The sequence below is a fragment of the Macaca nemestrina genome, chromosome 4, assembly GCF_043159975.1.
Source record: "Macaca nemestrina isolate mMacNem1 chromosome 4, mMacNem.hap1, whole genome shotgun sequence".
In the NCBI taxonomy this organism is placed as follows: domain Eukaryota; kingdom Metazoa; phylum Chordata; class Mammalia; order Primates; family Cercopithecidae; genus Macaca; species Macaca nemestrina.
Genome location: NC_092128.1, coordinates 95,509,466 through 95,522,607, shown reverse-complemented (window position 1 = coordinate 95,522,607; position 13,142 = coordinate 95,509,466). Strand labels below are relative to the sequence as shown.

The 13,142-nt window shown below is 40.6% G+C and overlaps 1 protein-coding gene and 1 long non-coding RNA gene across 10 annotated transcripts in view; one reads left to right on the top strand and one right to left on the bottom strand.

Moving 5' to 3' along the window:
• Positions 1-13,142, top strand: part of LOC105475709 (oxysterol binding protein like 3) — a 185,908-nt gene that overhangs the window by 99,082 nt on the left and 73,684 nt on the right. For 8 of the 9 annotated variants that reach the window (XM_011731195.3, XM_011731191.2, XM_011731196.2 and 5 more), the window contains 3 exons: positions 9,736-9,852; positions 10,010-10,063; positions 10,951-11,064. In XM_011731195.3, coding sequence (XP_011729497.2) covers positions 9,736-9,852; positions 10,010-10,063; positions 10,951-11,064 — 285 coding nt within the window. Of the gene's footprint in view, positions 1-8,132; positions 8,454-9,735; positions 9,853-10,009; positions 10,064-10,950; positions 11,065-13,142 lie in introns of those variants that run through there. The other variant, XM_011731200.3, reaches the window with a different exon arrangement.
• Positions 6,965-12,068, bottom strand: LOC112425531 (uncharacterized). Its single transcript, XR_003016639.2, has 3 exons — positions 12,020-12,068; positions 11,561-11,706; positions 6,965-7,095 (listed from the first exon to the last, which is right to left on the bottom strand). It is a non-coding gene; the product is annotated as an uncharacterized lncRNA (long non-coding RNA).

The window sequence follows — 13,142 nt, the reverse complement described above, 5'->3', positions numbered from 1 at the left end:
AGCCCCCAGAAACTGGGAGAGGCAAGGAATGAATGAATCCCCCTGAGATCCTCCAGAGGGAGCGTGGACCTGCCAACACTTTGATCTTGGACCTCTGGCCTCCAGAACTGCTAGAAAATAAATATCTGTTTATTTAAGCCACCAAAATTTGTGACTGCTCATCAAGTTGGCCTCAAGAATCTAAGACACCCTGCTGCTTACTGTGTGTCAATTTTTCTGGGAGTCCCAGCTCAAGTAGATCTAGGCCTTGGAGATTATGTCTATCTGAGCTCCTGCAGCAGGTTTGTGTGAATCTCCCATTTGACATTTACAAATTTTCAACATTGTGGTATCCCTTTTATTAACATTTGTAATGTAAGTTAGATTCTTGAGAGCCAGCACTTGATTTTACATCTTTGTATCTCTAGTTCCTGATAATGAGCTTTGGACCTTTGAGCAGGGACCACCCTATTAAAGAGAAGCTCCATTACAAACTGGACTATAACATACTTAGCACTAAAGTCATTCCTTCTTTGATTTGTAAAGTTCTCTGAGATCTTAGCATTGTCTCTAGGTTCTCATTATGAGAACCAGTTGTTGTGTAGCACTGTGAAAATAATACACTTCTGATTAGGATCAAGATGAACAGTTTATTGTGCTAAACTTCTGCCACTTACTCCTGTGATTCTAAGTCATGTGTGTGTTGATTAGTCAGAATGTATCTCTACTTTGATTGCAAATTTCAGTTAGCTCTGAAAAAATAGTTTTGAGCACTCTGTGAGAGAGAACACTGTTCTCAGCGGGTGCTGTCCAGCAAAGCAGTGGGTCTTCTTGAAGAGTCATGAATGCCCTGTAGTTGGCATACAAAAGTATTATATCTGAGTGTAGAGTCTGTGATTCTCTTCTGTGCTCAGACACCAAAGGGCAGGGCTCTGTGACATGTCACTGAAAGTTTTTTTTAATTAAAAGGTAATAAAGGTAAAATATTAAAACAGTCCTGGGTGATATAAAAGGGAAAAATGTCTCGCCTCTGGCCCCAGTCCCATTCACACAGAAGCCTGCTTTGGAGTTTTTCTCCCCTCCACACATGGTATGTGCTCATGAGTTGGAGTCAGAAGACCTGGGTCCTGGTCCTCAGAAGCCCCTCACTCATTTTTGTGGCCCCAAACAAATCACTCAGCGTAGATTTCTCATCTCTAAATGAAAGAGCTGGGTAAATGACTTCCTCATTCTTTGTCACACGCTGAGACTTAAATATTCCATGATGGTACAGGAAAGCCAATCATCATGGTATACTTTGAAGGGAAGAGAAAAGCCCAGAAGAGACCCTTGAGTCACTTGGGTGGACAGAGCTATCTTGTCTTTATTGACTAAGCCGCAAGCATATGGAGGGCAGAAACATGCCCCTGGAGCAAAAGACAGACTCGTTCCGCTAGGGGAGAGAGTAGTGGGAGTGAGAGGCAGGAGTGGTAGGGGAGGGTCAGTAGGTGGCCCTGGATGGACTCAGCTAAGTGCTAGTGTGCTTCTAGGTGATCCTGTCCAAAGTGGACACTCAGCTGCGAGGTTCTGCGTGGGATCTCCAGACTCAGTCTGCAAATGGGTTCTGCCTCTTAATAGTTTGTGATCTTGCACAAACTAATTTGGAGTTTCAATTTTCTCGTCTGTGAAATGAGGATAATAATAGTTTCATTACAGAATCACCACAAGGTACATCATATTAAGAAAATAGTAGTTGTCACTTTTATAACTATAATCACTACCACAATAGCAACTATAAAAACCCCATCACCACCGCAGTGGGCTGCATGGCCAGAGAGGAATGACATTTATGGGCTGGGTGTTTTCATCTTTAATAGTCCAAGAGACCCTGCTTACCGAACAGAGCATTAGGAGGAGAGAAAAATGCATAGAAGATGCTGTTTGTAGCTTTAAGGGGCTTGATACAATTAGGGGAATATTTAACAAATATTAATGATTTCCAAATATATCTGAGGGGCCTAAAAACATGCCAAAGTAATTGTAGCCATAAATGCTGAGTGAGTGAAAAAGTCATGTGTGCACTGAAGTGTTTTTGTTAATGCTGTTTTAACTATAAATCCATCTGTGGTCAATACAGTTGGAACGCGTTTTTCTCTTTGGAAACTCAGGATGGGAATGACCTCAGGTGGAGCCACTGACAGAACTGGCAGCCCACAGGGTTTTGTCTCCCTGTTGTCAGTATCAGCTGCTGGCAAGGACTGCTTTTCCTTCGCTTTCTCAAGGGTTCACCACAAAGACTGTGTGAATATTCTCCCATTATCCAAGTAATGAAGGCACCAGTGTTTTTGGTCTGTGGCTAGCCAGGTTATAAGACTCGAAACATTCTGGGGCCTGAATCATCTGGATATTCATTTCCCTAGCCCTGGCATGAGATTGGAGAGCTACATCTCTGTGTGAAGGGAAAGAAGGGACGGTGACAGTGGCGGGTAGTGACTGCTACTCCCATGTAGCCGTCAGAACCCAAGTGGGAGCTTCATTGCTCTGTCTCCTGCTTTCTTTAATCTTCTCACTTAGATCCCAAAGTCAGGAATTGTACCCGAGGTTATAGGGCTAACGCAAATGCTGCTGTTTAGTCCGACATGAGTTTATGATAGAAGATTTAGAAAGGATCTCATAGCTCACTTGTTCTAAACTCCCTGCCAGTCTTGGAACCTTCTCTGCGGTGCCTCTGCCAAGTGGCCACAGCCTCTGACGGAACACTCCAGAGACTTTCATAGAGCAGCCATGGCGTTTTTTTTATTTTTCATAGCACTCATTAGATAGTAAGACAACCCATCCTTTTAGGCAGAGCTGGAATCCAGGGCTTTGTAGTTCCCACCCATTAGTCCTGGTTTTGCCCTCAGAGTCTATCAAGTCAAATCCCAATTCTTCGAGACAGCCTGGTGTCCTGGAATGTGGCTACTCAAGTTGGGCTTATGGTCCAGCAGCAGTGATAGCCTCAACTGTGCAAGTGCAGAATATCAGGCCTCCCCCAGACCTACTGAATTTAAATCTGCATTTTAAACAAGATCTCCAAGTGATTGACATGCAAATTACAGTTTGAGAAGCACTGAGTGAGAGCTCATACACTACCTTTCTCCCAACTAATTTTTTCTTTTCTTAAAAATTGCCATTGCTATCAGACCTGCTGGTGCTAAACAAATAAACAAACAACCATAGCTGAGAAACATCTAACAAGAAACAACAACTTCAGCTGTCAGTGATTGAAATGTGAGTACAGTTTTGGTCTAGCATCAGTTAAAGCTGTCATTCTATTAATTGAAAATCTATTGACAAGTATTGTCAGTGTTCATAAAACAATCATAAAAGGTAATACTGATGATCGTTAGCCTTTCTTAATAGGCTGTAGAAGATTCTGAATGCCTTTAAAATCATTAAAGACAGATTAAATTATATGATTTAAGGCTGGGTATTACCTTGTGATTTTTAAAAAACTGATAAACAGATTAAACAAGTAATCAGGACACCCATTTTCCAACCATGCCTGAGAGAGGCAACCACAAAACTTTCTTATCCAACACTCTTCAGCTGCAAGAAGAATAAAAGTTTAAATTGTTTTCTATTTCTGACATCACTGCAAGGGTAGTGACTGAGGATTCAGCATTTGAAAGGTGCCTGTGGAAACAGCTGTGCTGGAGGGAAGTGCTTTCAATTCGTGCACTCAGCAATATGGAAATTAACTTGGCCAGCACATGAGCATGAATAAACGCTTAGCTGCCTTTGCAATCACAAAGCAGCTTTCTATCTTTGGCACTTTTCAGACATTCAGTAAAACAGACTAAATTTAGTGCCAGATGACAGCGCCAGACTGCCTTCAGTGAAACTCAAGCAAAAACCTTAAGAGGCCACATCCCCCAACCCCTCCCAAGTTTCTCTCTCCATCTGGTCTTCATGGTGACCTTTAAGCTTGACACCCCACAGGACGAGACATCAGTGCAGCCGTGTTGGGCTAAGTCAGCAGGGCCTTGATTTCCCCAAGGGCCCAAGTCTACCCTGTACTGTGTCTCAGGATATGCAGCTCAAGATGCGTGCCCTACTCTTTCACCAGGAGACACTCCTAAGTCCTGGTTCCTTTAGCCAAAAGAAATCAACATCCCTCTTGTTTTCTGTCCTGAGTGCCAACTCACTCTAATCCAGCACACATTATTAAAGTCCCATGTCCTGAAGGTTCTCAGGGATTCTTTTGATACCCCCCTTGCTTTGCAGACTCATTCAGTAAATATTTATTTCGGCCCCTATTTCCCAGGTAGTAGTATTGTAATAAATAAGACACAGTCCCTGTCCTCACTGAACCCATGTTCTAGCTAGGGAGGCTGATAGTGCAAGGTGACTGTCATCCAGGGAGGAGGTTTGGGCCTAAATGAGAATTTACCAGGCTAAGAGGTAGATGGGGCAGGCTTTCCAGATATGAAAAAAATGAATGGCAAAGACTCAGCAGCCTTAAAATGTACAGGCTAATTTCCCTTCACTGTTTGGTGGGACTACAGGATAGGGAAAATGGTAGCTCTGAGCAGGGTTGAAGACCTAACTTGCCTCCATCCATACTGCACTGTTTCTTAACTCCTTCCAATTGTCTCAAGGTCTCGACCCTCCACTGTTCTTCTACCCAATGGGATTTACTCCTTTTTCTTCATCAGAATTTTCATACTTAAACTACAGTAAAAATGCAGTATGCTATAATACGTGACAGAATGATTAAAAATGTAAGTTCTGCAGTCAGGTGGCTTCATCACTTGGTTTTATAACATCAGGGAAGTTATCTAATTCTCTCTCCCTCAGTTTCCACATGCAAAAAAATAAAGAATAATAAATCCATTCTCAAAGGTTGTGCAGGAATTAAACATGATCATGTAAGTATGGTGTTTAGCACATTATCTGAAATATAGAAGATGCTTAATAAGTGTTAGCTATTGTAAGTGCTCTATTCTTTCAGCTTATTTATTAATATCTATTATGCACTATTTTAAGTAGTGAACAAGACAGAAAAGGTTCCTACTTTCATGGAGCTAGAAAGTGTTCTCCAATTATTTTATATTATTATTGCTTATATTGTTATGTTTATGTATTATTTCAGCCGACCCCACTGTATATTTAAATGGCATGCTGTGCAGAATTGTGGATACAGCTTAATATTTCTTTGTAAGCCAGCTACTCAGTGCCATTTACTTGGTTTGATAACTTATTTTCTCAGTTTGAGACCCCAACAATGAATAAACCAGGAGAAATATTTTAGTTCCTACTAAATATATACTTAGTACTTTACTAGGATTCTAAGCAGGTTGAAAAGATGGTCACTGCGATAGTGTGGGAAGAAAAGATGAAAGCACTGGAGATAAAAATGAAAGGGAAGAAAAAAAAACCTTACAAGTTAATTAATTGCTAAATTATTTGGTAATGGACAGTAATAATAATGTGATTTACAGGAATATGTGACTGATGTGGTTTGGATAATTTAGGAATTTCATGGAAGGAGATAGAAACCAAACTAAAATCCTGAAGAGTTCGTTTGGTTGGTAAAGATCAAGAGAAGATTCTGGGAGGCCAAAATATAAGTAAATCGCCAAAGTGGAAATAAAGACAACCATTTTGTCATACTCATTTTTATATTGCATGAAGGACAGGACACAACGAGGCCCCCAGAAGTGGTTGTTGACTTTAGTACAAGTGAGGAATTAATGGAATGGATGAGAGCCGAGGTTAGGATGGTGGCTGGGGAATCGAGAGGAAGGAAGTAGAAAATACACATTTTGAAGATGGAACCAACAGGACTTACTTACAAGAAAATATTAAAGCTTTTACAATTTTCAAAGTGATTTCACATATGCTGTGTCCTGGCCTAGTATTCTTTCTTACAGCGGCACACAGAATTTGCACCAAGTTCATTAGTGGTTCTTACCCTGTCATCCACGTAACCAATGTCCTCTAAGACCAGTATTTTAATGATTGCTTTACTCTCCTATAAATTTGTGTGTGTGTGTGTGTATAATTTATATATGTAAATATATATAATGTATATAATTTTTATGTATTAAAAATTACATATACACACACACACACACACACACACACACACACACACACTTTTTTTAAGAGACAGGGTCTCACTCTTTCACCCGGGCTGGAGTGCAGTGGTGTGCTCATAGCTCTCTGTCGCCTTACACTCCTGGGCTCAAGCGTTCGTCCTGCTTCAGCCTCCCAAAGTCCTGGGATTACAGGCATGTGCCACTATGTCCAGCTGAAATTCGTTATTAATGTAACCTACTTGAATACATAATTTTGAAAATGTCAGCATCATGCTTTACTGTAATATAAAGGAAAATTCAACGAATGTGGTTAATGTTAAAACATACATTTCAATATGTAAAAGCCCAGGCATGACCACACCAGAAGACATAATGAAGTGATCAGATATACCTATACATAGAAAGGGACCACTGCAAATGGAGAGGATACAGGTACGCTGTATTAATAGCTCAAATAGCATGGCCTTCAGCAACGTCGTTCTCTAAAATAGTGGGAGACACTTGGTAATGTTCCAACAAGAACAAAATACAGTCTTCCCTCAGTTACTCAGCACTTACATCCCAAGAGTGCATAAAAACCATGCGAAAATACTTTGATGTATATGTGAAACAGAGTTCGGTTCCATGCTCAAGTGATTTTAAGTACATTTCACCTACAGAAATGGCTAATGGCACTTTGGGAAGTCTTTGGGGTGTGGGACAGCGTTTTCATTGTGCAAGACCAAGGCATTGTGGGACATCTAACATTCCTGGCTCCCAGCCATTCCATACCAGAGGCATCTCCTTATTATTGTCACAACCAAAAGTGATTCCAGGATTCCACAGTGGCCCGGAGGGAGCGCTCGCAGCCTCACTGAGGACCACCAGGCTAGATGTTGGCCTCATGACTCATGGATGGTGACAGGGGAGTTGGCGGTGGGGCAGGGGTCAGATTTGGATGTCGAGTCCAGAAAAGGAGTTGGTTGCATTGCTTTTTTAGCCAAGGAGAGTCTTCACTTTCTTAAATATTTCAAATCTGGCTTTTCCAACCTGGTAACAGTTTCAAGTTCTGACCCTAGGTGGAAGAGAAAATGAAGAAAACACAATATTTTGTAGGAAAAAAAATCAACTCCTATTTTTGTTTGTTTATTTATGTTAAGGGCCAACAGATGTGCTTTAATTCCCTGCCCTCCTTGGTGGCTCACTGATAGGAATGCACTCTGTCTCAGGAGGAGGAACAATCCAGTTCTAACAGGAATTTTTGAAATAGTTCTCAGATTTAATTCTTGTTTTCCTTTAAACTTACAGGTATGATCTTATCTCCTCTTTTTTTCAGTTTTGTAAAGGATGCCATAACGTCTGATTCCTCTTGGTATTTGCATTGTGCACAATCGAATGTTTTTAGCAGATGTGCATGATTGTTTAGTATTAGTGCTCTGCAGGTTGCTTCTGCCTGAGAGTCTTAAAATAAACAAATCAAAAGGACTTGATCCACTTAGAGTACTTCCAGAGGATTTTAAGTCTTGGATTTTTATTTAACAATGACAACAACACGCACACCCCCTTCTTTAACAAATGTGGATGCATTGTATCTCATTTGTAAATAGTCATTCGGCTCAAAGATACTGGGCATACTTCAAACGCATACTAATTTATGACATTCCAAGAAGATAAATCTGTTTGCAGACTTATTCCAAGACTAAGTTTATTCATTTGCCAATCAGATGCATACTATTCACAGGACAGCAGGTTAGGCATTGTGGGGAAATCAGAAATACTCTGGACCCTTTATGCCCTCAAGGAGCCTACTGTCCAGCAGGGATGATAAAACCTCATGTACATATTATCATAAGTAAGTGGTGAACCTCCGGAAAAGTAAGATGGGGTCCTTATGGAGTCTCTAGGGATTAAATGGTATTTTCCACTGGAGGGGGTGAAATTTGAGGTGGAAGTTTTAACTTGACAACCTTAAAGGTTCATTAACATTTAGATAGGTAAAGTGTGTTAAATTTTGAGGAATGGCTTTCTGAGCTAAAATAAATTCAAGTAAGATTTTTTTTGGTGCTTTTAAGTAATAGGAAATCGGACTTCCCATCACTTATTTGTATGCATTTATTGTCTGAGTGTAATTAAGTGACTTGGAATAAGTGGTAATAATTGCTATGAAGAAATCTCATTCAACATTGCTACCTTCCTTAAAAAAAAAATCATCTAATTTAAAAGCTGAATCTTTTTTCGAAGCTTTGCTTTTTTCCATTGAAGAAGTCTCTTTCACAACTCCAGATCTTGGGAATACCACTGTGATATTTTAAAACTCTGGAATGTACCTTTAATTGGATTCACAGTAAAGTGCCATCAGATAGAAGACAGACCCGTCACGATCGTGATGTAAAGAGTTCCGTTGCTAACGTAGGAAAGGGTTCTCATTACCAGGTGGGTCCCATGTATAGAACTTGAAGACAACACAGAAACTGAGCCAGAGCCACTCAGGACCCTGTGTGGTTTCTGTGCCCTCCCTATTAGACCACTTGTGTCCCAGGACTTGAATCTAACTGCCTCCTGCTCCCTGGTGCTGGTTCAGACTCACTGTCCATCTCCCAGTGCCCTTGGCTTCTGTCTGTAGCACCTGCTTGTGGGCTGGAGATTTGACTCAGAGCAAGTTAGTCCAGGTGAAATCTTGGCTGAAGTGTCATGCTTGTCAAAACTTAATTACTCTGTGTTGGAAATATTTTCTGTTGGATCTGGCTGGCAGTTACTAAGTATAGGTATAAATGTATAAATTTATCAAGGCATACTCTTTAAGATTCGTGCATTTCATGTAAATTATATCCCAATAAAAAATTTAAAAAAAATAATAAAAATAAACTCTCCCAGTCACTGAACTATTGCCACTTTTGGTTTATCTTCAGGTGAATAGCAATGATGTATTCATTTTTAAGTATTTAAAAGTAAATTTTCAGAACTTTTAGTGTTTTTCTTTTTTATTTCTTTTAAAATTCTTTTTCAATTAGTTGAAATAACCTAAATAGCCAATAGTGGAAGATTAGTTGTAAAAACTGTTTGTAATAATTGGCCAAAGAAAGAAAAGTTTTTGAAACAAAAAAAGATGGAAAAAACAAATTTCTGGGAAAAAAGAGTGAAAGTTCTTGTTGCAAAAATATACTTTTAATGCATCTAGATTTCCAGTACATTTAAATACCTAGAATTTGTGGATGCTGATTTTCAACAAAATAATTATTTCAACCAAGTTGTCATATTTACTGATGTGCATTGTCTCATACTTTTCAGCCAATTCTTAAACCAACTTCCTTCCCCCAACAACACACCACACACACACACTCTCTTTTGGTTAAAATTCAGACCAAAGTCTAGTGCTGAGCAAACAGTAATTGCATGGTAATGTCAAAGTGAACAAAAATAGAACTTACAGGAAAATCTTTACATTTAACTGTGCCTATTAAGGTTCAAACACCGAAAGAAACGTTCTCTTCTCAAAAAAGAGATTTAAAAAAACTGAAATTCGATGCCACTAAATTATAGAATTAAATCTATGAAGCCCAGGGACTGTATGGAAATTAAATTTGGATTTCTTCTCCCCAACAAACCCAGCCAGCCTCCCCATCTAGAATAAATTTACTGATAGGATGCAGTACTTTTTACCATTATTATTTTTCAAAAAGGTAGACATTTAACATCAACTCTTTTGTTGGAACAGGACAGCTGGGAAGTGGTGGAAGGACTGAGGGGGGAGATGAATTACACCCAGGAGCCACCAGTTCAGAAAGGATTTTTGCTAAAAAAGAGGAAATGGCCCTTAAAAGGCTGGCACAAGGTAAGGTTGTTCTTGGCCTCCCCTTTATTTGCATTCACACTGCCCCACTCAGCACCTGGTTCTTAGGCACTCATATTTAATTTCTAGTTGTAATTTGAGACCAAGAAAAGGGCACCTAAATTGAATGTCTTAATTAATAATACTTTCTTCCCCACAGAGATTCTTCTATCTGGACAAAGGAATCTTGAAATATGCCAAGAGCCAAACCGATGTAAGTCTTTTCGTGGGCCCAGTGTGGTATTGGAGAATCCTAAAGGGGTAACCATCAGCTCAGAGATGAGAGTGCGTATAGTTGAGGATAGCTCTTCTCAGAACTGGAAATCATAGAGGGGAGTCACTTCTGTCTGAGCTCTGGGTTCCAGGCAGGCTCAGTTCCTCCACCAGGTCCAGGTGCAGGGGCTCCCCCAACACTCTCAGGGCATGCAAAGGTCTGTTCTGGTCTTAAGGTTGTGCTAAGGAGTTCCCCGGGTGGGAGAATACATCCTCGCAGCTAGATAACAGGAACAAAACATAGGGCGTCCCTCTTTCTTGTACTGTGACCAAGGCGTTTGGGGAGAAGGCCCTGGGTGAAGAAGTTCCTTTTCAAATTAATCCCAGGCAGTTGGTGTGTGAGGGCTCTGAATGACCATTTGTTCTGCCCCTTGAAGGAGTCCTGCTCTTCTCCCTTCTTCCTCTCCTGTCCTCTCAGCTTCCTGCTCTCACTTCTTTTATTAATACATCACTTCTAAATGAATGTAGACACCAGAAACTAATTCAGCAGGAGGCAGGGCAGTTGACAGGTGAATTCACTGCTATGGGAGTCAACCCACAGTGTTTACTCTTTTGCTTCCTCACATCCTGACTGTGTAAACTGCTTGTTACTTAACCCCTCTGTACCCCAGTTTCTTCATCTGTAAAATGGGGAGAGTACTTCCTACCTCAGAGATTCAGGAAGACAGTGCATGTCCAGCACATAACTCAGCACTGGCTCACGCTAAGTGCTTGAGGAGTCACAGTGGTTGTGATTTTACTGTCAGTGGGTGTGGAAGGGTGTGTCAGGGTTGTGACTACTGCTTTTAACACCATGGTTCCCAAGTGACCCTCTTGGTGCCTCTGCAGATAGAGAGAGAGAAGCTGCATGGCTGCATTGACGTGGGGCTCTCAGTGATGTCTGTAAAGAAGTCATCAAAATGCATAGACCTTGACACCGAGGAGCACATCTACCATCTGAAGGTGAGGCTGCTTCCCACTGTGCAGAGTTGACTTATGTTGGGGAAGGATTGTCAGTTATTATACTGTTGGTGATGCCTTTTGGGTATTCAGCCAACATGTAGAAGACCTTCGTTACCAAAGTGTTTCTCATGGACAGTGTTGGTGTTTGAATGGGATGTCATTGTGCAGGACTGTCAGCACTGCTTGAAGGTTTAGCCTCCTGGTCACCTCATCCCCTAGATACCAGCCTGCCCCCAGTGATTGTGACAACAGTCAACAATGAAAAATGTTGTTTGCAAACCATCTCCACTCAGGCAGTAACATCTTTAGTGAAGAACCATTTACTATAGGTTAACATGTGTTCCTGAAATATATATAACATTTAGGCCGTGGAGCCCTGTTTTATCACTTTGGCTAATTTTATAGGAATCCCACCAAAATTCTAATATTGTAGTGAAATGTCAGGAATTTTTCCCCTAAAGCGTGGATTCCCAAATAGTACTTCAAAGCTGCTTACCCTCTTGTGCTGTCTCTCCTGCAGGTGGTAGAGATAGTCAAAACATGAAGCGTGAGATCTAGATCTGGTTCAGATCTTGATGTGGCTACTCACTAGCCATTGAACTTTGGCAAATTACTTATCCCTGAAAGTCTCAGTTTTTTCACCTAAAACAAAATGAAAATTATTATAACACTCATCTTGTCGGGCTGCATGTAGAAAACTTGGCCTAGTGCCTGGCCCAGTGTAAACTCAGGAAGTGTAGTTATTGTATGTGCTTGTTGGATGGTACCCGAATGTTAGAAATTAATTGAGAAAATACTAAGACTGTTTTCTTACTTGGGAAAATTACTTGAGATATTGGGAATGGGGCCCCAGGATTAGGAAAATGAAAGCATGAGATCATGAGCTCCTTGTCTCAGTGTGTCCCTGTCCTCTCTATGGCATGCGTGTGGTGACTGAGCCATGTGGACCACATACCTGTGGTTGGTTGAATGGGCAAGACAGTCAAATCTTCACTATTTCCTAGCCTAACTGTATCTCTGGGTGTAGCTAATTGTGTAAAGCAAGGTTTTTCAGCCTCAGCACCATTGACATTGTGAGCTGGATAATGCTTTGTTGTGGGAGGCTGACTTTGTATAGCAGGATGTTGAGCAATGTCCCTGCCCCCTGCCCTCTCTCTAGATGCCAATAGCATCCTTCTCCAGTTATGACAACCAAGAATATCTCCAGACATTGCCAGGTGTTCCCTAGAGGATAAAACCACCCCTGGCTGCAAATGACTGGTGTGAAGTATGGGAGGGAAAAGCCTATATCTTAAGAGAAAAAAGAAATTTAAGAAAGAATACTATCCTTTATTCTGTTTCAGTGATCGGTCTCCACTAGAATAGTTTAGGTTATTTCTTCAGGTACTTCCAATGAATCTTGGCTCTGTATTTTGACATGGTCAGGAATTAATAGGTTCTTATTTGCCCACTATTCTGGTTAACAAAATAAAAGTAATTATGAATTAATAATTTTTAAAGGGTTAGAATACCTTAAAATATATTGAATGCTAATATTGTGATAAACGCAGTTTAATATTTCTCTGTGATTTGCTTTAAGTTCTGTTTGGTTTCTTGTTCGTTCTTTTGAACATCAGCTCTGATTCTTAGCGTAGACAAGTGTAGTTATTTGAGGGTTCTAGTTAATAGACTCAGTCAGGCAGTTTTAAATTGTGGGCTGTTTGATCCCATTTATTTTATAGATAAGGGATCCTGGATAGCAGAGAGATTAAGCGGCTGTTCACCCACGACCCTAGAACTACTTGAGAGACTGGAACAGGACCCTGGACAGTTATTTAATAAAGTGCTCTTATTCTTCTACCTTGTTTAACTGATGAAAAAGTGAGTCCAGATGAGTGCTTGGGCACTGACTTATAAGGGCCTCTGAGAATAGATCAGAGCAAAGGATGACACAAGATTCCTGTAAAATTCCTTTTAACCACATCTGGGAAATGAAATACATTTCAAGAACATAATTTAGGGGAGACAAATAGGTGTGAGTCTGTTTGTATTGCTTCTTCCTGTAAATGACACATTAAAAAGCCCCTGCAGGTGCTTCC